At 36.7% G+C, this 24,744-nt stretch overlaps 1 protein-coding gene across 2 annotated transcripts; it reads left to right on the forward strand.

The window, feature by feature from the left end:
• The first annotated feature begins 2,418 nt into the window (after positions 1 to 2,418).
• C7H18orf54 (chromosome 7 C18orf54 homolog) lies at positions 2,419 to 21,423 on the forward strand. 2 transcript variants are annotated; one of them, XM_016225101.2, is made up of 8 exons: positions 2,419 to 2,919; positions 5,089 to 5,414; positions 6,460 to 7,242; positions 7,675 to 7,825; positions 10,716 to 10,818; positions 15,731 to 15,862; positions 17,395 to 17,465; positions 20,697 to 21,423. In XM_016225101.2, the coding sequence occupies exons 2-8, from the start codon at positions 5,135 to 5,137 to the stop codon at positions 20,767 to 20,769; spliced, it is 1,593 nt and encodes a 530-aa protein (XP_016080587.2). In that variant the 5' UTR covers positions 2,419 to 2,919; positions 5,089 to 5,134; the 3' UTR covers positions 20,770 to 21,423. The 2 variants fall into 2 exon arrangements, with proteins under 2 accessions (XP_016080587.2, XP_016080588.2); XM_016225102.2 differs by lacking the exon at positions 5,089 to 5,414 and having other exon boundaries at positions 2,420 to 2,919.
• The last annotated feature ends 3,321 nt before the right edge of the window (positions 21,424 to 24,744 follow it).

The raw sequence follows: 24,744 nt of genomic DNA on the forward strand, positions 1-24,744 counted from the left end.
TGACAACACAGAGCTGGATTCAAATCCTGCCTTTGCCACTCACACCAGTTATATTATTTTGGATGAATCGCTTAACTTTTGAAGTTCAATTTTCAAGTCTATAGATTAGGAATAATGATACCGATCTCATGGGGTTATTGTAAGGATTGAGTTAATATATGCAAAAGTGACTGAAACAGTGTGGGGCCCCTTCTTGGTGATCAAAAAGGTTAGTTCTGTTCTTTAATTGGACATATTAAAGCTCTCTCTTTAAAAATTCTCCAAAGAGTTGCCTCAATAAACCTTCTTAAAGTTTAACGATCAGAACGTGTCTTCCTTAGCTCTCACCTAACGCTCTTCACGTTGGAACATAAATCAATTTTCTCTTGTTCAGTTCTCCCGCAAGGCATGCCACCTAGTTGACATCTCTATTTGAAAAGCTTTCATGAGCCATAACTCCTTTTTTCTTACTAGATTCTTTCCTAATAGATCTAGTCCAGAATTCTAATAACTATTGAGACTGTTCTCCAAATCCTCCTGGAGATCTCCATACCTCTTAAACGGTGAAGGAACAAAGTGGAAGTAGAATTATTTGGAGCCATGCATTCCATCAACTTATTGGGCAAGCTCCTTTATATTTTCTCAGCGTCCTTTACTTACACTTTATGTCATCAGGAAACATCTGCACGTTATATATGCGCCAAGGTGGAAGGAAAAGGTAGTAAGAGAAACGTTAAAGATATTACGAAAAAAAAACTGTTAAAGGAGGGCAGGTTAAAAAGATATTTAGATGGAATGTGGATTTTAAAAGTGGATTTTAAACTGTGGATTTTAAGGCCGTGCCCTTGGCAGTCCTGGGCTGGGCCCTGCCCTGGCCTGTGCCAGCCTATGTGACAGCCCTTCGCTCCCTTCCGGCCACGTGCCCGACGCGGACCGACCCAGGAGTCGCACAGGCTGTCGGGATGCACCGGGGTGCGTGACCTCCCGCATACGCTTCGTCTCACTCCCCGCCAAGTCGCCTAGCGCTTAACTACCACAATAAACATACTAAATTTTATAGTTTCTGGATTTTTTTTTTCATTTGCTAAGAGAAAAGATTAAGCTCAGCGGGCTAGAGGGACTGAAAACGGGAAGGAGCAAACATGGAGGCTACGGCTGTATCGCTGGTGACGTTAACACCGGCTGAGCTGGACTATACTGGGGCGAAGTAACCGAGGGCATCTTCGCCGACAGGGTCGGTGGGCAAGGAACCTAAACCAAAACTAAGATGGCGTCTTCTTCTGAGACACCACTTGGTGGAAACCGGACTCTTCGCACCTGTCTCCTGAGCCAGCCTTGTAGACAGGTTCGCACTTGTCGCGAGGCGGGTCTTTACATCTCTTGGTATTATCTCCCTCTTTCCGGGCTGCCTGACCGGGTCCCCAAGCCGTGCGGGGTCACTGCCATTCTTCCTGGGAATCAAGGTCCCCGAGGAATGTGCCGAATCCCCTTCCCGGCCAAACTCCCTCCTCCAGTCCCGCACCTGCTCTGAGCGTGAGGGGCGGGCTGGAAGCCGAGGAGGGCCCGGCTCGGATCCACCCGGGAAGGCCCGAGGCAGGGAGGGAGGGGCGCTGCCCCCGGCCCAGGGGGCACCTTATCCTGGGAAGGGGTGCTCTGAAAGCGGGGAGACCGAGCTCACTTGGAAGAACTGGGGAGGTGCAGCTGGCTCTCGGAGATCGAAACATCAGCCGCAAGCGCCCCAAATCTCCCCTACCGAGTCCCCTCACTCAGCCCCAGGAGCCGGCAAACCGAGGCTCAGCCGGTCCTCCGCGCAGACTGTCCGCGAAGAGCGGTGACGGTGGGGAGGGCATGCGCGGCAGCGACGTGGACGTACGTAGTCCAGAACTCCCACCCCAGGCAGATAAGGAAGGAAAAACTACACTTCCCAGCAGGCAGTGCGACCAAACGCCCCGCGGCCCCTCTTCCCCTCCGGCGCCCCCGCCCCTCGCCCAGCTCGCCCCGGGCGCCCGAGCACCACGCTTGCGCACCGCAAGTCGGAGCCATGTTGGGTCAGTTTGAAAGCCGGCGCGGGTGTCGCGTTCCGCTGCGAGGGCGGAGGAGGCTCCGAGTGAGCGGAGTCTGAGGCTCGGCGGTGCCAGGGTCGGGGGTGCTTTGTTGCGTCTCCCGCCGGGTGACAGGCCAGGGTTTTCGGCGGGGAGATGTGGGAGTGTGCGTTTTCTTTGTTTTTGGACCTTCGTCGGCCGGTTCGGCCCTAGAAGGGGCCGTTTTCTCGAGGGGCGTCCCATCCCTTGACAGCCTGAGGGAAAGGCTAACGGAAAGGTGGCGGGGAGGGGAGGGGAGGGGAAGGGAAGACGTCTCTAGCGGGAGAGTCCCTGGGGAAAGAGAACCGCTTTAGGGGGAGGGTCGCGGGACTGGACGGAGGGGACCTGACGTGGGCCTCAGGAGACTAGAGGCGTCCATTGAAGCGGGGGTGGGGGGTGGGGGCTTGGGCTTTTGGGCCGTTCCCCCGAGGATCTCCATCCGCTCCCCGGGACGCTAACTGTCGTAGCCTGAAGGGTGGTTTCTGAAACCTGTGTCTGTGATTTGCTGGGATCCCGCGGGGAGGGCTTTTCCTGGAACCGGGAGGTCGGAGTGAACCCAGCGCCGCGGAGGGGACGGGATGCTCTGGCGGGGCGGGGCGCCCGCAGCCCCGGCTCTCCCGCCTTGTCAATTCTTTGTCCAGCAGGCTGTAGACAGATGTTCGGGTTCATCACATAAATCACAGAGCTGTTGTTTCTAAGAGTTGTGAATTTATTGTGAGCTATTCCCATTGCTTACTGAACACGGAACGTTGTGTTTTTGAATTAAAGGTAGTTGAAATTTCTTGCCATCCGTCTAACATTCTGTTCGGAACGATGGATTTCCTACTGCAGATACGAACGGGTGTTTACGGAAGAAATGGTAAGACATTTGGGATTGGCTTCCAAATAATCCTGTGGGAGAAGTGGGTAGATAAAAAGTTGGGGTATGCTGGTAATTGTTTGAAGCAGGGCGATGGCTGCATAGGAGTTTATTAAACTTTTTTTCTACTTTTGTATACTTCTGGAAACTTTCCACAATGGAAGTTCAATTGTGGATTTTTTAAATTTTATTTTTTGCCTCCTGTGAATTAGGAGGAATGTTACTACCCACTTACTGAGAACTATAATCCATCAACTGTGCCTTTGAGGGTTTTGTTTTTTTTGAGGTTTTGTAAAATTAAAACCGGTAACCTATACTGTGTTTGAATGAGGCAGAAAACGTTTGGTCAAGCTTAATATTCAAACAGTATTCATTTGAAAAAATTTAAACATCACTAGTGAGTAGGGTAGAGAAAGGGCAAGCTGACTTCGCGTAGCCATTCACGGACACACACACACACACACACTTGAATTTATTAAGGTGACATTGGTTCATAACAAGTTTCAGGTGTAGGATTCTATAATACATTATCTGTATATTGCATTGTGTGCTCTCACCTAGAGCCTAGCCTCTTTCTATCACCATGTATTTGACCCCTTTACCCTTTACTACCCTCCCTCCCACTTCCTCTTGGGGTAACCACCATACTGTTGTGTGTCTGTGAGTTTGTTTTGTTTGTTTGTTTTGTGCTTTATAGTTCACATGAGTGAAATCATATGGCTCTTGTCCTTTTCTGTCTGACTCATTTCCTTTAGCATGATACTCTGGAGATCCATCCGTGCTGTTGCAGACGTCAGTATCTCATCCTTTTTTGTGGCTGAGTAGTATTCCCCATTGTGTAAATGTACCGCATCTTCTTTATCCAGTCATCCACTGAAGGACACTTAGGTTGTTTCCATGCCTTGGCTACCGTGAATAATTGTCTAATAGTGTTACACCAATGTTACAGCATTCAGGAAAGTCAAAGAGGCCAAACCTCTGATGTTCTGCTGCTTCTACTCACTGCTGTCAGCCCTTTTCTAAAGGCAGTTGCATACTTTAAGGCTGAGAAGCAGGATGACGTTTTACTGTCTTTACTTTCTTGAGTGGAAAACTTTTCAGTATTTTAAAGTAAAATTTGACGGTTAAGATTATATTGAAAGTTGTTATAACTTAAACATTCCCAAAATGTAGCCAAAAGTTTAAACATAGGAACTTTATAATATCATAGCATGTATTAAGATCTAGACATTAATATTTTATTTTTCAGTACAGAAAATCCATTTGTTTAATTTTAAAATACTGTCATATCATGTACTGAAGTAGTGCCTGTTTATTCTGTTATTTCTTAGAATTTCAAATATAGATCCTGTTATTCCTATACTAGGGTGGACAGGAATTCTGCTGATTTTAATGATGCACAAACAGTAAGATGAATATATTGTCAGTCTTCTAATTATTTAAGTCTCCTTTAAATGGCCTGATTATTCTGTGTTTAATATATGACTTGAATATAGTGAGGGTAGTATCAAAAATGAAGGTCAGGAAATATTAACAGTGTTGTTTTAGGAAAAAAGCATTTTGCACATTCATTTTATGGTATGACTTATTCATTTCTCTATATTTTAGTCTCTCAAGTTTTTTGGCGTGAAGGGTTGTTTACACTTACATATTGGCATTTATAGCATTCTTCTCCACTGTTCCTTCTTGTTTCTAATGCCTCATTTGATGTATTTAAAAATTTATTGAGGACCTATCTGCAGTGCATGGTGGTAGGCTTATGAATTGAAAAATACTATGTATAGGGAGGGGAATGTCAAGTATTGTGATGTCATAGAATATATCACCGTAAGAAAAGACTGTATCTACATCTGTAGTTTTTAGGACTTTTTTAAAAAAGTGAGTACTTTTTCCTTGGTACTTTCCATGCATGTTCTCTCATAATTTTTGTATACATAATTCTAGGCACATAGTAGGTACTCAATAAATGTTTTCTAGATAAATGATGAAGGAATTCACAATAATTAAAATAATAGAAAATCTATAATGTGTATAGCCTAAAAAGGACTTACAGATGGTGGATTTTATTCTTTAAAGAAAATTATAAAAAGTTTATATATTTAGTAATTTCTCTGCGTATGCCTATTATTTCTTTTACTTGGAACCTTAACTTTTTGTTTTTTATTGCAGTGATTTCTAAGAGAAATGAACAGAAATAACCCATTGTGAGAAAGGCATGGCAAAACCAAATACAAAACTCAGAGCTTGTTCTCGGGAATCATCAGTCTCTTCTCTGTTAGCAAGCTGTAGCCTGAGTGGTAGTAATTCCTCTAACCCTGATGGCTCAGTTCAGTATAAGGATAAACTGTACCGTTCTGCATCTCAGGCTCTACAGGCCTATATTGATGATTTTGATCTAAGCCGGATGTATCCTGGTGTAAGCACTGGAAAGATTAACATTGATAAACGTCCTGCTAATATGCCAGAATTCAACTATATTTATAAACCACACAATGGTATGCTTGTATTCTGTTTTCTTTTTGTCCACTGATTTAAAGCATTTGAGAGATGCCTTGTAGCCTTTGAAAACTAGGTGCTTTTTTTTGGTTTTGGGGGTAAAAATTACTTTTTTAATGTTGAGATCTGGATATATTTCTTAAAAGGTTCTGTAATTATCTGGTTCTCAGGAATTTTCAGCTAAGATCCCCTTGTGACATTGGAGTGGAATCTGATGAATTATAGCAGGTGGCTGATCCTAAATTCTTAAGCCATTTTATTATGGCATAATGGAGAAAGCATTGACTTGGTGGTTCTAGCTTTCATTTACTAGCTTAATGACTTTAAATGAATCTCAGCCTTTCTTAGTTGATACTTCATCAGTTCCAAGTGATGGCATAGGATTCTATTAGTCTTCCTAATCTGTATTCTATGGGACAATAATATTCACAATACATTAAGAGTTTTTCCCTTGGTAAGGCTTTTATGAAGACAGGTGTGGAACATGACTTTGTTGATAACCCAGTTATTGAGCACTTACGGATTAGTCCTAGTGTGGAAAAAGTTTGCATTCAACTCTTAGAAGGATGTGGGCAGTATTCCAGATGAGGAGAATTAGAACAGCTGTTCGCTGTGCGTTAATGCTATTGCAGAGTTAGTAGTCAAGAAAGCAAATTTTTTTCCACGTAACTTAATCACCTATTTTTTCCCCTGTGTTGCAGCCAGTATGTAGTGAGCAATATTAATGGGAGTGCATTAGTGCATTAGGTATGTCTAGGTGAAAAAAGTTGCAGAAACAGTAAATCAAAGAACATGGGAAAATTCAGGAGGTTGTAGAAAAAAGGGTAGAAATTAGCTACAACAAATTGAGATGTGAGGGAAAAAAGCACATCTGTTTCATCAACCTTTTATACTTTTAATCAAAACTTTAGTGAAGATAATGGGAAAGTGGCAAAAATGGTTCTTAAATTCTTAATTCTCATTTACTGTTGAATATTTTGAGTAGTTTGAAGTATTTTTATATTTGATATAGGAAGATAAACAGAACTATGCTTTGTTTTTCAGGCTTTGAAAATTTTGATCACAAAAAAAGCTCCTTGTCCTTATCTTCTAGAAGACGGACTATTAATGACATAGATTCTATTAGCCTAACAACTGATGATCTATTAAAACTTCCAGCAGATGGATCGTTTTCTTTTACTTGTGTTGGACCAAGACACCGAATTAGCAAGAAAACCAAGAAATGCATTGGAAGACTGAGTTCATTGGGCAATGAAAACAATCAAAATTTTCAAGAACCCTTGTCTGCCATGAGCAAGGATAACTTAGTTACTCCTGTTGTATACACAGATATAAATGGAAAGCAGTGTCAAAGGCTAAAAAACCTAAAACTTGTGAATAAGACCAATAAATGTATTTCTGAACCATCTTTTTTTAAGAAATCTTCTTTCAAGAACAGTTCAGAACACAATCTTGAAAAGAATTACCCAAGATGGCTCACTGGCCAGAAATCTGACCTTAATGTTTCAGGGATAACTAGTATACCTGATTTCAAATACCCAGTCTGGCTCCACAATCAAGACTTGCTACCTGACACAAATAGTCAAAGAATTTCTAAATTTTTTAAAGAAGAGCAGTGGTCCCCAAGACATAGTTATCAGGCACAAAGAACTTCTCGACTTATGAATAAATTAGATTGTTTTGAATATTCTTTTGACCCCTCAAACATTTCAGATTTCTTGAGTGGTGATAAAGGATTAGTTAATGAATATAAATGTGATTCTGAACATAGCCAATGTCAATGTGAGAATCCACTTCTCCCAGGACAATCCAAAAAGCCATTCAATGGTAATTGTTTTTTGTTTGATTTTAAGAACCAAAGAAAATGCTGTAAATTTGACCTAATATCTAGGAGCTTTATGTTACATTCTTGTGTCTTTTATGAACTTAATGGTTTTCATTTAAGTTGCATTTTGTAACTAGAAAATGTCTTTTCTCCGTTTTATTTGTTTAAAATGTCACATTTTGACATAATTTGCTTTATAGATATTTACAGGGTGTCCCAAAAAATGTATGCACACTTTAACAGCTGATAGCTCAATTTTGAAAATGAAATGTATTTTAATAAACGCTGCCTTTGTAATTATTCAAAGTGTGTATGTACATTTTTTTGGGACACCCTATATATATTCCAAGTTATCAGAATTGTTGCTTTTGTGAGATTTTTGTCATGCTTTGCATTTATTTTTTTTTCTGAATTAATGTAGTCTTTTAAAATAGGTGACAAAATTGAATTGCTTATCCTGAAGGCCAAGAAAAATCTAGAGCATTGTACTGAAGAATTACAGAAGTCTGTGAAGCAGGATGACAGTCCCTGTTCATTAGATAAACTTGAAGCAGAAAGATCATGGGAAAATGTTCCTGTTACTTTGTAAGTACATTGTAATGGAAAAAGCATATAAGGTCATTAGTTTTATAAATGAAAAATATGTGAACATCTAATTTATTTTTAAAATAACTTAATGATAATTAGTAATGGTAATAACTTGGTAATTTTGTAGAACATAGTGTTCAGTGTTGCTTTGCTTTATATTGCATTTTTCATTTGTTACCACAAGATGGTGTAATGTTTCATAACTTAGGTACATTATGTAACTTTTGTCTTTGTTATATGTTCCTTTTGTTGCACTATAAAATATTGATATATGTTTATTATGAGGAATTAGAACCAAAAGCAACTACTTTGTAGAAGGAGGAGGGCTATGAAATTCTTATTACTTTCTACTCTGAGTTTTTTTTCTCCCTCTATATTTTCTTCATATATTCAAGTTATCCATTTCTTTTCATTTACATTTTACTCTCTCTTTTGTTCATTATTTTCCTTAAATGATGGTCCATTTTTTTTTTAGATTGTCTATTGTATAAATTTTTACAATTTCTAAGATTATTTTCATTTTTGTATATAACCTTTCAATGACATAGTTTCTCAGAATAATTTAAAAAGTGTTCACCTAGATAACTGTGAATGTGAGCTTAGAGTAAGGATTAGGAGCTTAGATTGGAAAGCTTTTTCTTAGTGATAGTATATTTAGACTTACCAGAAATGCATTCTTGGTAACTATATCCTTCCTTAGGTTTTGATATTTATTATACTCAGTTGTCTAAACTTTTAGTTTCTCATAGATGGAGTTTGTTAATTTCTGGATCCTTTTCTTGATTACTTCTCAGTTGAATGTCTTTTTAATTTTTTAAAATTTATTTTAAATATGCACACTGACTATGATTCTGGTTTGGAATCCCAGCTCTGTCATTTCTTCACTGAGATCTTGTATAAGTTATGTCTATTTTGTATAACTCTACTTTGTATAAGGTCTTGTACAAGTTCTTCTATGATGTTTTTGTGAAGATTCCAGTTGATTAGAAAGTAAATGCAAAGTACTTAAGTCAGGACATGATGATCTTGTAAATTGTAATTGTGGTGGTGATCAGAATACATTTCTTTCTTTGTTTAGCTTTATTTCTCAATTGTTGGTTCAAGAATATCTTTTTTAAAAATGGGTGAATAATTACCTCATTTAATATTTAAATTTATCTTTCTTATTTCTTAATTTCTCTTTATCAGTTGTTCTGTGTATTTGTAAAATACCATAGCGCGATACTTTGCTTTCAGTTGGAATCCAAGTGAGTGAGCAAATAAAATCAGAGATGTTTAAGAGTAAAAATTTTATTGTATTTTGTAATTAGATAATATAACTTCTGACTAGTATAATTGATATTATCAGTGGTTTGGCCCTTGCATACAGTAGTTGATGTTTAGAAGATTAGATTCATATAGTGATGGGTATGTTTGTATATAAAATTAATGATGGATTGTGAGAAGAAGGAATAGACCTGGCCTCAGTATGACATTGACAAATTATTATCAATCTGTCATAAAAACAAAAATTGACCTGGACGTATTCAAAGTAATATACTAAAAGATCAAGTACAACTACAACCAAATAATTGCTTTTTTTGCTTAAGTTTTATAATGGAAAATTTCAAACAAATACAAAGTACAAGAGTAGTATAATGAATCCTTATGTACCCAGCACCCATTTTCAGTAATCCCGGAACATGCTTATGATAATGGTGGGTGGATGTACAAACTCTTTTTGATAAAGAATGGGAGAAAAGACTACTTGAGAGCGATAAAAAACTCAGAGTGAATTACAAATCAAATGAGGCAATAATGAAATGTTGCTAATTAAGAAAAATTGTGACATTTACGTGTTATAAAAAGACACTTAGATATCTGAGTACTTGAGTTAGAAACTCACTTCATATTGATATATAAATGAAAGAAAGATAGAATGAGTTTATTTTCTGTGACTAATAGAATTTGGCTTTGGGAAAATTCTTTCTTTTGCTGGGGATGCCCCTTTTTCTGTTACTCCTTATATCAAGAAAAAAAATTATTGAGTATCTATTAAATGTACCAGGTACATGGAGTTAATTTATGCAATACTTCTGTGAGATAAGTGGGACTACAAATGTAGAAATTGAAGTTCAGATAAGTAAGTTATGTAGGGTCATATAGTTAGTGGGATTGGGATTTGAACTCAGTAATTAAAATTTCAAAATTGGTTATTTTTCCACTCTAATCTGTCTTCTGTTAATGCCAGTTCTGTATTGGGATGTCTGTCCTATTGCTTTGACATGGCAGAGTGTATAACTGCCATCCCAGTAGAAAATCTTATAAATTTGTGGGAGTTTTGGGTAACTAACAGTGTGTTTTGTTTTTTTAAAAATATATCTTTATTGAATTCAGAGAGAGGAAAGGAGAGGGAGAGAGATAGAAACATCAATGATGAGAGAGTCATTGATCGGCTGCCTAGCCTGCAATCTGGGCATGTGTCCTGACCAGGAATCGAACCCCGATCGCCTGGATCCTAGGTTGACACTCAACTGCTGAGCCATGCCCGGCCCGCCTAACAGTGTTTAATTGAAAAATGCACTGCTTATTTCAAACAAGTGAGCTTTGAGAGCATAGCCTATAGTTGAAGGCTTATTTGTTTAGTTGAAGACTAATGTCTTCAATTTTTTTTAAGTTTTTTTCTTGAAGCTTTAAAGGAGAAGCAAGGAGATGGGGAGGGTTAGATTCTGGTGTCAGTTCAGGAAGATGATGAGAGAATTACCAAGTAACATCAATATGAATCATATCTGTAATGGTTATTTCTTTGTGACCATTTGTATTTAAACGATAACCATTCAGTTATATACTGTCTAATTTTTATAAATTGGGAACTTAATTGCTAACTTGTATCTTAAATCCTATTTAGCAAATCTCCTGTTCCTGTTAACTCTGATGACAGTCCTCAACAAGCTTCAAGAGCAAAGTGTGCTAAAGGATTCCTTGAAGACTTCTTAAATGATGATAATCAGGTAGGTGAAGTAAATCTTTTTAACTTATTAAAAAATTAATATATAGATATGAATTTCTAAGTTATTTAGGTATTATAAAACAAAAAATGACCCATATCCCCTCTTCCCTAACACTCATCCATTAAACCATCACTTCTAGAATTATTGATAATTTTACTTTAGTATTCTAAAGTAGAGGGACCTGGGATTGAACTCTTACAGAGAACCTAAATTGTCATTACAGTGTTTTGTTTTTCTTGTTTTTTCTGGAAAACATAAAACGAACCATTATAGAGTAAATTATATTTTCCTATAGGGCAGCTGATTATTGAGAGTTGTGTTTCTAAAATACAATTATAAATCTATAATTTTTAAGATAGGAAAGTTATTATCCAATTTTACTAACTCAGCATATGTGCATCTTGCACGTAAGCCCTCAAATAAAGTATAAATGTATATATGTGCACATAAGAAATGATACACATTTTGACTTAGAAATATAAGTAAGCCATGGTGTTAAGTACTGAAATAATGCTTTTGGGGTCTTAACACCTGGAAGATTTGAGAGGCTGAACACTAAAAAATTAGCTTAAAATTTTAATAAAATGTGTTTTTTTTCTCCAGTGAAATTTACTATAGAAAGTAGAGGCTGTCAGAATATGTCTCACCTCAAAGCTCTATATAAGACACTATAGCAGGTGCTGAGTAAGTGAAGCTTAATTATCAAATATTTATTTGACAAATGTTTGAGCACCAAGCACTTTTTTTTTTTTTTTTTTAAATATATCTTTATTGATTTCAGAGAGAGGAAAGGAGAGGGAGAAAGAGAGATAGAAACATCAATGGTGAGAGAGCCATTGATCGAGCCCACAACCTGGGCATGTGCCCTGACCAGGAATCGAACCCCGATCGCCTGGATCCTAGGTCGACGCTCAACCGCTGAGCCACGCCCGGCTGGGCACCAAGCACTTTTTTAGGAACTGTATTCCTAGCAGTGAATAAGAGGGGAAACCCTCACCTCTTGGCTTTTTTATTCTAGCTGGAGAGACGAACTAAAGAAAAGTACAATGTGTACTGTATAAGGGAGTATTGTATGAGTTATGAAGAAAAGTTAATTGGAAAAGAGAAATGAGGGTACAACTTTAAATTGGGTAGTCAGGAATGGCCTCTCTAATGAGGTGATGTTTGAGCGAAAACCTAAAATGAGTGAATCAGTCAGATACCCTTGCAGAAATGACTGTTTACACAAATGTGTGTGGCATATTCAAGGAATGTCAGAGTCCAGTCATTGTAGCTTCATCAGCAGGAACAAGGAAAAGATGCTAAAAGGTAACATGGAGAAGTAAGGTGGGGCCAGATCATGTAGGGACTTTTGAGCTGTGGAATGAAAATTTTACATTTTATTTGAGTGAGAAGTCACTGGAGAGTTTTGAGTGGAGGAATAAAGTTGTCAGGTCTACATTTTAAAATATGAAACGGCAGCTGTATGAGCATAGACGTAAGAGGAGCTGGAGGAGGAGCAGAAATGTTTGGAGGTTTTTCCAGTCTTTCAGGATGGGATTATAGAGGCTTGAATAGGGCGGGTACATGGGAGGTGGTTGGAAGTGGTTAGACTTGGGATGTACTTTGAAGGTAGATCTGATAGGATGGATATAGTGAGCATTTAAACAATGAATCCAACATGTTTGAGCCAAGCAATTAAAGGTTTGAATGGTGTCATTTACTTAGATAAGGAGCACTGGTAGAGGAACACATTTGCAGAAGTATTTTTTTTTTTTTTCCAATGTATTTTTATTGATTTCAGAGAGAGGAAAGGAGAGGGAGAGAGAGAGATAGAAACATCAATGGTGAAAGAGTCATTGATCGAGCCCACAGCCCGGGCATGTGCCCTGACTGGGAATTGAACCCTGATCGCCTGGATTCTAGGTCGACGCTCAACCACTGAGCCACTCTGCAGAAGTATTTTTAAGTTTGAGGTGGATGAGTGTTAAATACTAACCAACTGGTCCTTTTTCTCCTGACCATACCTCATTACCAGGGTGGTTTTGTTTGTTTGTTTTTAATAATTTTATATGTGCAGAAAGTTGCAAAAATAATACATATAGTTCCTGTCATACTTCTTCCAGCTTACCTAATGTTAACATCTCACCATAGTATAAAGATCAGAAACAGGGAAATAATATAAGTACAGTACTGTTACTTGAACTACAGACCTTATTCTAATTTTGCCAGTTTTTCTACCAATGTCTTGTTTCAGGACCCAAAGCCAGGATTCAGTGTTGCATTTATTGGTCATGTCTCCTTAATCTACTTCAGTTTGTTCCAATTTCTCAGTTTTTCCTTGTCTGTCATGATCTTGACACTTGAAAAGTATACTGGGTCAGTTGGCTATTTTGTAGATAATTCCTCAGTTTGGGTTATTCTAAAGTTTTCTCGCCCGGCCGGGCGTGGCTCAGCGGTTGAGTGTCGACCTGGGATCCAGGCGATTGGGGTTCGATTTCCAGTTAGGGCACATGCCTGGGTTGTGGGCTCCATCAGTGACTCTCTCATCATTGATGTTTCTGTCTCTCTCTCTCCCTCTCCTTTCCTCTCTCTGAAATCAATAAAGATATATTTAAAAAAATAATATAAAGTTTTCTCATGATTAGAATGTGGTTATGTATTTTTGGCAAGAATGCAACAGATACCACACTGTGTGTCCTTTTCAGTGCATCATATCAGAGGGCTCATGATATATTGATACCATTGATATATAGATAGGTGTCTTAGTCTGCACTGCTGTAATATGCCACAGACTGGGTGGCTTAAATAGCAAACATTTATTTCTCACAGTTCTGGAGGCTATGAAGTCTAAGATTAAAGTGTCTGATGAGGTCCTGATTCTTAGTTTGCAGGTGGCCATCTTCTCCAGGTCTTCACAGGGCAGAGAGAAGAGAGGAAAAGCAAGCTCTCCTGTGTCTCTTATAAGGACACAAATTCCATTCATGTGGGCTCCACACATGCCCCTCCTCCAGATACTATCACATTGGGACTAGGCTTTAACGTATGACTTCTAGGGGGAGACAGACATTCAATTCATAATAATATGTTAATACAATAATATACAAAGTTATGGAAATACATTAAAATTTGTACTGTTAATTTTGAACACTTGGTGTCTCTACTGGCTTACTCTTTAGTAAAATTACGGTTCTCCTTGTAATGAGTAAATATCTTAGGGGAGATACTTTGAGACTATGTAAGCAGTCACAAACTTTCATCTACTAATTTTTTTTTTTTTAATTCTCATCCGAGGATATTTTTTCCATTGCTTTTCAGAGAGAATGGTAGGGAGGGAGGACGGGAAGCGGGGGAGAGGGAGAGAAAGAAAGAGAGAAAGAGAGAAAGAAACATCAATATGAGAGAGACACATCAATTGGTTGCCTCCCGCACAAGCTCCAGCTGGGACCAAGGATCGAGCCTGCAACCGAGGTACATGCCCTTGGCTGGAATCGAACCTGGGACCCTTCAGTCCCTAGGCTGATGCTCTGACCACTGAGCAAACCCAGCTAGAACCATCCACAAATTTTATTACCCATGGGGGATCTTGTCTGTTCTTCGACGTTATTTATTGAAATTCTTGTGTAATGAAGGGATATTCCTTCTCCCCCATTTATTTGTTTATTATATCAGGAACTCATAGATATTTATTTTATTCTAGGTTTATAATACAATATTTTTATTTATTTTGCTGCTCAAATTGTTCCAGTTTAGGCCATAAGGAATTCTTCAGGTTGGCTCCTGTATCTTTTTGACAGGTTCCCATTTTTGTTTGAACCGTCGTTCTTTTTATTGGAAAGTGGTGTTTAGCCGTTATGCTTAATTTTGAATCTCTTCACCAATGAGAGACCGTTTCTAATATTCTTATGCTAGTCTGCAGTTTCCTCTAACTTGAAGTTGTATTATGTATTATACTATATATTATACATCTATTATACTATGTTGAAATCAGTTACATCAAAGACATCTTAAGAGGCCTATTTGCCACTTTGTGGATAGTTTTCAGGAGACAGCAACTCATGTGAATAATGTAAAAATAATAGGTTGGGCCTGGCTGGCGTGGCTCAGTGGTTGAGTGTTGACCCATGAACCAAGGAGTCCCCAGTTCTATTCTCGTTCAGGGCACATGCCCAGGTTGCGGGCTCAATCCCCAATAGGGGTTGTGCAGGAGGCAGCTGATCGATGTGATGTCTCTCTCTCATTGATGTTTCTATCTCTCCCTCTCCCTTCCTCTCTCTCTCAAATCAATTAAAAAATAATAATAGTAATAGGTTAGTAAGATTTTTTAAAAGAAGTTCAAAAATATCCCTTACAGATTCTCTTAAAAGAATCCTGACCACCTTATGTGGCTAAGTGCGGTTGCATCCTTGGGATGCAGGTAAGATCAATGCTAATTGAGTTATGAATGTTTTTTAGGTAGCAAGGAATATGTGACCCATGAAGAGGTGGAAAACCAGTATTCTATGTGTTAAACATATTTAAAAGTATCTAGAGAATACTGTATTTAAAATTCTAGTTCTTGCTCACCTGATAACCAGCTCCATTTACACACCTGAAAAGAGTAGGTTGGTTTACCTGCTGTCTAAGCCGTTTTAGGTCTAAAAATCTATGATTTTAAATGTACTAAATGCATTGCAAACATAAATAAGTACTATTCATTTTCAAAGAGCAAAGACTGGAAAGGATATGCCAAACTGATGATAATGATTGTCACTATGTAACTTGATCTGGGAACTGGGTAAGGGGAGGTCATAAATTATGCACAATTTGTAAAAACACTTTGTTGATATGTATTTGGATTTTTGTATTAAGTTTGTATCAGGGGAGAATGACACAAAATATAACTTTTTGCCCCCAAATTCGGATGGTTAATTGATCATTGTTTTAACCTTAGAGCTGTACCCTGTCTGGAGGGAAACATCATGGTCCTGTTGAAGCCCTGAAACAAATGTTATTTAATCTTCAAGCCGTACAAGAAAGTTTTAATCAGAATAAAACTACAGAGCCAAAAGAAGAAATTAAGCAAGTAAGCACAAACTTGATTTATGAATTGGGATCTTTGAAGAGATAAGATTTCTTTCCAGATTCTCTTTAGTTTGACCTCTAGTTTTATGTTAATAAACATGCCACAAAGCACATGTTGTAGAGTTGTATTATTCTTTTTTTCAGAAAGTAACTTATTCACATTGAATACTATTAGATTTCTGCAGTTGTATTTCCATGAATGGATTGTTTTACTTAGTTTATGGTTATAAATACACTATCAATGATACCACAACTATAGTATGAACAGACTATAAGAGTTGTTTTAATTCCCTACAAAATTGTTCTAGATATTCCAACTTGTGTTTATAAATTGGGGAGATCTGGAAAACCTTTTGTTTCATTGATTTTTAGAGAGAGGGAGAAGGAGAGAGAAAGAGAGCAGAGAGAGTGAGCGAGAGAGAAACATCGATGTGAGAGAAAAACATTGATTGGTTGCCTCCTGCATGTGCTCCGACCGGGTTGGGGATGAACCTGCAACCCAGACATGTGTCCTAACCGGGAGTTGAATCTAAAACCTGAACCACACTGGCCAGGGTGAAAACCTTTCAACATTAGACTTCTCCACAGACCTTTGTCATTTGAAATTTAATATTGGTACTAAGTGTTTATTGACTTTGGAATACAGTTACATAAAGTTTTGTTTTAAAACCATTGAATTTTTGTGTGTTTCCTAGGAATTCGGAAATCTGTTTCTGTTTTTGGCTACTATTCTATAGTGGTTGAATGTTTTTTCACAGTAGAACAGAGTTTATGAATATATTCTTATTCATAACTTGAGAGAATAACCTCTTTAGTTTCAGTTTTTACTTCTGTAAAATAGGTTGTTGAGAAATTGAGACATTATATAAAGTACTTATTACAGTGCTTGGAACCTGATAAAAGCTTAATAAATACCTTATTAATAAAATGCCCTAATAATAAAAACTTTTAAAAACTTAAATAATAATACTTAAATTATTTAAAGATAATAATACTTTAAAATACTTAATAAATGTTCTTATTGTCATTGTTTGTTTTGATGTTGATATTTAGTCAAGCTTTCTCAAATTCAGTTTTCATTACAAATGAGTAGATTAACTCTTGGGAACGAACTATCACAGCCTGTTCTTTGGAGTTCTTAATTTTTCTTTTTCCATTCTAATGATCATAACATTAACATACAGAATGTAATCCATCTTTCTTTTCCTTCCCCTTCTAAACATTATTGAGACATAACCCAGTTTATTAAAGTCATAATTTCAAGCCAAGATATGATTTTTATTGGACATACATTTAGAAGCACACTTTAGGCAATTGAAAGATGAATCTAAGTAATAGTTACAGTATTTTCTCTTTATACTATAAAGTGAAAAATATTTAACGTTTTACTGAAAATTATTTGCTAGAATTATTTCTTTGGAAAAGTAGACAATATTTCTTACTGTTCTTTTAAATCACATATTAAATAGCATTTAAGTTTATAATTGTACAATATTTTCAGTATTTTGTTGTATTTGGTGTTTTTAATAATAGGTTTCAGAAGATGATTTCTCTAAATTACAATGGAAGGAAAGTATGGTTCCCATTTCTAGGTCACTTCAAAAGTAAGTATATTCTAGTAATTTCTGAATATGTTATGGATGCAAATCCATTTTGGCCATCTCTTGGATTGAAATCAGAAGGTTACAAAATGGAATTAAGTAGTTCTAAGGGTATGGTAGGTATAGTTAGCTTCTTGGAACATGTTGTTTAATCCTGAAGTTTACTTTTAAACCTGTGTTATTTCCTATTTAAAATGTTCTTAATACCTAATGAGATAACCTTTCGACACCTAAAATATAATGCGAATGGTCTTAATTGATGCTCTTTTATTTTTGAACAATAGCAACAATTTGAGATAGTATTGGTGTGGATATCTTGGAAGAACAACTTGTTCGTGACATGTATTTTCATATATTCCCTCTGGAATAAATGTAATAATCATAAATAATTCGTTATTTGACCTTATCCACAGAAAACTAAAGTAGATATAATGCCTGGATATAAAGGTAGGTCTGAATGCCCTAAGGGTGTTAATCCACCTATTTTCTTGGCTACATTATACTTAAAAAATGGGGACGAATACATGTCTTTCCTAATTGGCAAGGGGAAGGGCATTTATTGTGGGTTTGGTTATGTGAATATGAAGTGCCCTCAGAAGATGGTGTACTGGGTTTAGGAAAAGCTAAGATTAATTTTTACTTTCATAACACCATTTCACTTGGCTGTAGTCAGTGTCATATCATAACCCTTAAATCGATATTTTCCCCATTGGCCTGTTTTTTCACATTTTTAGAAAAATAATAATTCCCTCCTGCAGCTTCAGCCTCTGCTTCTCCCTGCGCACTCCTCTAAGTAGATTGTTTTATGCTCAGCTGGGCAGGTGGAGGGTAAGGGAAGGGAGGTTTCATTTCTACTTAGCTTCTTCGTTCCTTCCCATCATGCCGCACCCCTCTCCTCTACTTCCCTCCCTTCCTTTCTCCCAGACGTTGTTTTGTAAAGGAATAAAATAAACTGCTTAGGATTAGAAAGGAAACCAGTTATATTGAATTATAGTTATGAAAATATTAAGATAAATTCCTAATTAGTAATATGTGATTATTAATGCATTTAAAATAAGACAATACGTTTAAAATATAGGTAAGTTAAAATTCATTTTGTAAGAACATAAATATGAAGGCCTTTTGCATCGCTTGAGTAAAAGCATTAAGTCATGGCATGGTCTTTTACTTATTTCACATGTTGGTCAGCAAACAATCAGAGAAAGGGAATACAGTGGTACCTTGGTTTTCAAACATCTCCGTTGTTGAGCATTTCGGTTTACGAACCCGTAAACCTGGAAGTAAATGCTTCGGTTTTTGAACATGCCTCGGAAGTGGAACATGCCATATGGCTTCTGCCGGAGGCCTAGCTGTCGCCTGTGGATCCCTCAGTTTTCCAACATTTTAGAACTCGAATGGCCTTCTGGAACAGGTTACATTTGAAAACCGAGGGACAACTGTATTTATAAAGTATTAATTTCTGGGTCACCAGTGAGACCTCAGTATTCAGTGGATAAACAAACTAGGCTTAAAGTTGTCTAGTAGTTGGCCAGTTATGTCATATGAACTATAGACAGAAAGGCTTAGATAACATGTGTTCTAGTAGTGGGTTTGATACTTACTGTAATTCTGTGACTATCATGTAACTATTATAATTTTGAAGTAGTGATGAATTTAAAAGATTTTAAGATTCCTGCATGACTAATGAAAATATCTTCAATTTCTGTGGCATATGACGTCACAGATTTTGGTCCATTGCTTATATGCATAATGGAAAGAATTCTAATTTACAGATGGTATTTAGTGAAAATAAAGATGGGGATTCCCCCCCTCCCCCCACTCAGTTTCATAGACCCTTTAAATCCAAGGAATCTGGCCATTGGGGTCATAAACAGTAAGTAAAATTAAGACTCTAGTCACTTGCCTTTTTCTTTCTCTTGAATCACAGGTAGTTAAATAACACACCTGAAAAGAAAAAGGAAGATAATTCCCAAGTATATTTACAAATTATCTTTTTTCTCGTAGCTATATGTCTCTAGGAAGAAAATAATTCTTTAGGTAGAGAGATATTACTATAGGATGTAGAAATGATAGGGTCTAGTTAATCTGATTGCTTAATAACTGGGTGAGTTATTGTCATTTAGTTAAAGAAGATGAGAATCTCAGAAATTAAAGTTGCCGAGAAGGTAGTAGAATCCAGATTCTTCTCATTAATTATATTTGTAAGTGTCCAAGAAAGAGAAATGGGCAATAGACAAAATACAGTTATTAATACTACTAGTTTCCTCCACCTCTTTATCCTGGGTAAAGTAGAGGATATATTTTATTTAATATTCATTTATTAAGCCTGTGTTAGAGACTGTAGAGTAGGTTGTTGTAGTTACCACCTTTAGCTCACCTTAAAATTAACCATAGAGATTACTGCACACATTGTTGTATTATATGTTTTTCGTGATTTCTTACTTATCAGAGATCTGAAGTGTGGTTGATTAATACGGTTGACACTTTCTGAGTGGCCTTCAGATCTGAAGGATAGAGAGGAAAAACTGGAACAGTGTTTTCAGGGGAAGATTAGAAAGTTAAGGGCCTCTCTTCCTGGTTTGTTTGAGAGATGACTGAGTTTTCTCCACTGATACCCAACCTATAATCTTAGCTTTATTTTGACGAAAACCTGGTTGTTGGTATAATGCTACATTATTCAACATAATTGTCATTTGTTTCCTCCGTGCTCAATAAAAATGAGTTTTCCTCAGAAGTGTAACTGTTCCTTTAGTGTTATTTTATTTTTAATTTTAGCTATCTTGAATGTACATGTTAAAAATAAACTATACACATTGTTTCTGAAATGATATACACCGTATACCAAAAAAGTATTATTTCACAGACGTGTTGTGAAAATTACGTGAAAAAAAATGTTTTGTTAAGTGTGATGATAAATAATACCTGTTATTGTTTCTTACTAAGCTTCCTTGTCAAACTTTCAAAAGAACAAGCAAAAATGAATGCCAAAAATATAATTTTTTAAAAGTAAATGCTTTTATAGAATTTTAGATAAATTATTTTGACCCTCAGTTATTCAGGTATCAAGGTTTTCTAAAGAGAAACCCTCAGAGTATGATACTTGTTATTCTATGAGTTCATTCCTTCCACTAGCTTGGAAGTTAATAAACAAGGTAGTCACCATTTCTTGCTGTCTGTGTCACCTGTTCAGTTCGTAATACTGGTTTACAATGTGTTTTATACTTTTTAATGAAGGGCTTTGCACCATTTATCTCGCCTGAGAGACCTGGTTGATGATACCAGTGGGAAACAGACACCGAAAATGTGAAGAGGAAAATAAAAGTCTAATCAATAAATAGTCACCACAAAACAAAAATGTATTTTTTTTCCTATTGCTTAAACTGGCAAAGTAATTATAAGCCATACACTATTCTGATTGCTTCAATTATTATATATTTAAAAACAAACTTGAAAATGTCTATAGGTTTTGTGACCTATCTTCATTTTGTGCCAAAATACCAGAATGTGAACTGAAAGGACCTACACTGTGTCCTGTAGTCTGACTTTGGTCTTCAGGCCAGCAAATGTCTAATATTCTAAGATGGATGATTTCCGTTCTTGAAGCTCACATGGACTTAACCTTCAGCATCCTCATCATCTTATTGTCTGGTTCTGGATTATTAAGAAACTTCCTTGTTTCTGTTTAAAATCTCTTTAAGCGGAATAGACTTTTTGATACAGTTAGCATCCACTTTTAAGGAGCTTAAAGGAATATCAAAATTGTTGTGGTGTATCTGTTCCACATGGAAGTATGTTGCTTTTAAGTTTTGTTAATCAAATATTTAAGATACATTGTATTTGCCAATAACATTAATAATGAGGTGGTTCAGTGCTAAAAGGAATATTATTTTATGTTGTGAAATCCAAGAGAAGCATTTAATTAATGCTTTGATGTGATTCTCTGTAATATAATTTTTTTTTTTTTTTTTTTTTTTTTGAGAGAAGAGGAAGGGAGGGGGGGAGAGAGAGAAGAGAGACATCAATTTGTTGTTCTACTTATTTACACATTGTATGTACCCTGACTGGGATCGAACCCACAACCTTGGTGTACTGGCATGACACTAACCAAATGAACTACCTGGCCAGGGCTTAAGATAATCTTGATAATACTTGACAGTTTACAAAACATTTTGGGGGATACTTGAGAATTTAATATTTTGATATTAGATTATTTCCTAGATTTTAGTTTTGGGGTTAGCTCAAATTAGTAAAAACTGAGATCAGTGACCAATTTATGAGATTTTATAGCTAAACTTAAAAAATGAATATGGAAAATAGAAAGCAATACTCTATTTTAAAGCTATTTTGTAAGAACTGAATTTTCTCTAAAGCAGTCTGTAGTCTTTAAAGTTTGTCTCTACCTGGAAGTGGGTGGAGCTGTCTTCTTTACCACAAAACTAAGAATTGTTATAAAGTGTGACAGATGAAGCATATTAAAAAGCCTGTCTGTGTACACAAATACTACAAATTAACACTTTAGCCAGTGGCAGCATCTTTGCTAAGTAGCTTTATTATCAGACAGGAATTTCTAAGTACATTAGGTCAGAGAATTTGCTTTTCACTTTCTCCAAATTTAAAGCTCTCTATAAAACCTTTGGTATAGAACTTACTGTCAAAAATGTAGAGCTGACCCTCTCTTTTTTCCCTGGCCAGTGAGTCAGAGTCATCATACTGTTTTCCTGCCGAGTTTGAGTCTCTTGCCTCAGTAAGCTTGTTTTGATGACTCTGTGGAAGTATCTGCCAGTGACATTCCATTTTCTGATTATCTCATGGTCTTCTGCTTCTCAGCTAATAGTTTGCATCCAATCAAATAAGGCATTACTTTGATGATTAAAAATGTGGCTCAGCTGTTGCAGATTTTAAGCAGGTGAACATCAAGTAGATCTGGGTTGATCATGCTCCAGGCGTAGTGAAATCCACTATCAGGCAAATTCTGAAGAAGGCAAAGAAGATAAAGATATCATGTAATAAACTTCTAATTACATAATATATCTTGATCAGACAGAATATATACTTAGAAAGCATCTCCAGAGGGATTATGTATAATGACTCTGAATAGCACTGGTTTGCTTAGTAGTCGCATTTGCAAGGACACACCTCCAATACTAAATAAGATAAGCCTGTTCTAAAATTTTGTTATAACTAATATTTTAAGAAACTTGATTATATTTACCAGCATTTTTATTTTGTTAAATATGGAAGTTTAGTCTTTTACCTAAAAAGGGAATATACTTATCAAAATGATTAATTCCAGCTTAAAAAAAATATAAACTAAGAAAAACTAAATGACAAGCATTGAAGAAATTAAAGAATTTATTTAATTTATTACATGTTAAATATTCCAGTATTTTTTAAAAATTTTCTTTTATTCTCACCCAAGGATATGCTCATTGATTTTTTTTTTTTTTTTTAGCAAGAGGAAGGGAGAGAGATAGAAACATTGATGTGAGAGAGAAACATCAATTGATTGCCTCCCAACCAGGAATCGAACCCACAACCTAGGTATGAACCCTGACTGGGCATCGAACCTACAACCTTTTGTACAGGATTACGTTCCCATCAACTGAGCCACCCGGCCAAGGCTCAGTATCTTTTATTTTTCAATTTCCTGGGAAAAAAGGGAGACTCTAGTTTTAAGACTGCTGAATTGGGAATTTAAAGCAGATAATGAGAACAATTAGATTTTTTAAAACTGTATTGTGAATATAAAATTTTATCAATCTTTTAGGTATGTTGAAAAATGTTAAGTAGAAAACAATTTTAATAAGATAATTTTTAATTGAATACGAAAATAATTTAATCTAATTCCAAAAGTTATTTGAGATCAAGGGATAGAAGTGTCGTGCATATGTAACAACAAAACTCAACTGTATTTTCTTTATTATCAATAAGAACCCTACGGCTAATTATTTTCTCTGATAATTCATTTCAGCTTCATGGAGATTTCTGACCAAATTGGCGAACTCTGTCTTGGGTTTGTCTGAGTTACATGTATTCTCTTTTGATGTTATTTCCTGTTGAAATTTCTGTATATCGATATTTGGGGTATTTTGTATCTAATGCTTGCGATACTGTCTTGTTAAATTACATATAGTTATATACCAGTATGTTGCCTGAAGGTGCATCAGGACAAGATTTCCTTCTCCCACCTGTATTTTGAATATATGCAATTACTCGTAGATTTGGAGTTTTGTCTCATTTTTCCTGTCATACCCGTTAGTGTCCCAAAACCTATTTGGTGGAAGTGCTATCACAAAGAAGTGAACTTGCCAAAAGGCACGTGGTATGAAAGGAGACAAAAGAAGTAATAGGCCAATAAAATTGATAATTTCTCAGCAACCGAAGTTTCTTCAAATGTGAGTCTGTGTGTCATTCCATTCCCTCCATCAGTTGGAAGTTTCATCCATGGGTAGATGTTGGCTTGGGTTGCAGTGCCTATCACGATCGGGACAAACGTAGGCCTAACCTGAACACATTGCGGAGTCATCTGTGGTTAAGAGCATTTTCCTGTTTTGAACAAAAAAAACTTAGCTTTTTACCTTCCCAGTTTATTCTACATTGCTTTACCCTAGACCAGACTTACTTGTGTCATGACCTTTCTCACAGTGTATCAGAGTTAACATTTATCCATCCTTCAGCACCTTAGCAGACTAGTCCCTTCGCCTCCTAATACCCGTTTTAGCCTTAAGCCTGCCTCGCCTCACTTTCAGCCCTCACACAGCCCCGACTGGCCTGCGAGGCCCGACTGCGCACCACCACTGTAGCCTTGTATTTAGTCCAGCAAACGTGCTGCGACTGAAGTGCTTCACTCAGTTTCCCAAGCTTCCTGTGGAGATGTTCTCACCTTCGTGCATATGACTTCTGTATTTGAAACACTGTGTTTCCTTTCATGTAGGTTATCTAAAAGCTTACTTGGCTATTTAAAGCCCTGACCAAGTCTTGTATTTCCTGTTCCAAACTTTCCAACCTTCCAAACTCTGGTAGGTTGGCTTTCTCTTTTCCTTCCCCCATCACTCATTTAGCTATTATATTTCTTGTTTTATTTTGGAAGAGTTACTTCTTTTGATTGTTGCTACTGCTGTTTATGAAATAAGATAAACATTTATGTATTTTGGATGACTTAGCTATAAGCTTTCTAACCCCCTTGAGCCCTCAAAACTTTAAGATTTTTCAGTTTGCATATGTTTTGCATTTCATCAGATACAAACTTTTATAATCTGGAACAGTCTAGGAAAACTTTCAG

This window comes from Miniopterus natalensis, chromosome 7, assembly GCF_054644295.1.
Source record: "Miniopterus natalensis isolate mMinNat1 chromosome 7, mMinNat1.hap1, whole genome shotgun sequence".
Taxonomy (NCBI): domain Eukaryota; kingdom Metazoa; phylum Chordata; class Mammalia; order Chiroptera; family Miniopteridae; genus Miniopterus; species Miniopterus natalensis.

Excerpts from the sequence above, each read along its gene's own strand:
- C7H18orf54 (XM_016225101.2), top strand. The coding sequence starts at position 5,135 with ATGGCAAAACCAAATACAAAACTCAGAGCTTGTTCTCGGGAATCATCA. Across the intron at positions 15,863-17,394 it reads CAAAAGAAGAAATTAAGCAA|GTTTCAGAAGATGATTTCTC; the intron begins GTAAGCACAAAC and ends TTTTAATAATAG. Across the intron at positions 17,466-20,696 it reads ATTTCTAGGTCACTTCAAAA|GGCTTTGCACCATTTATCTC; the intron begins GTAAGTATATTC and ends TTTTTAATGAAG.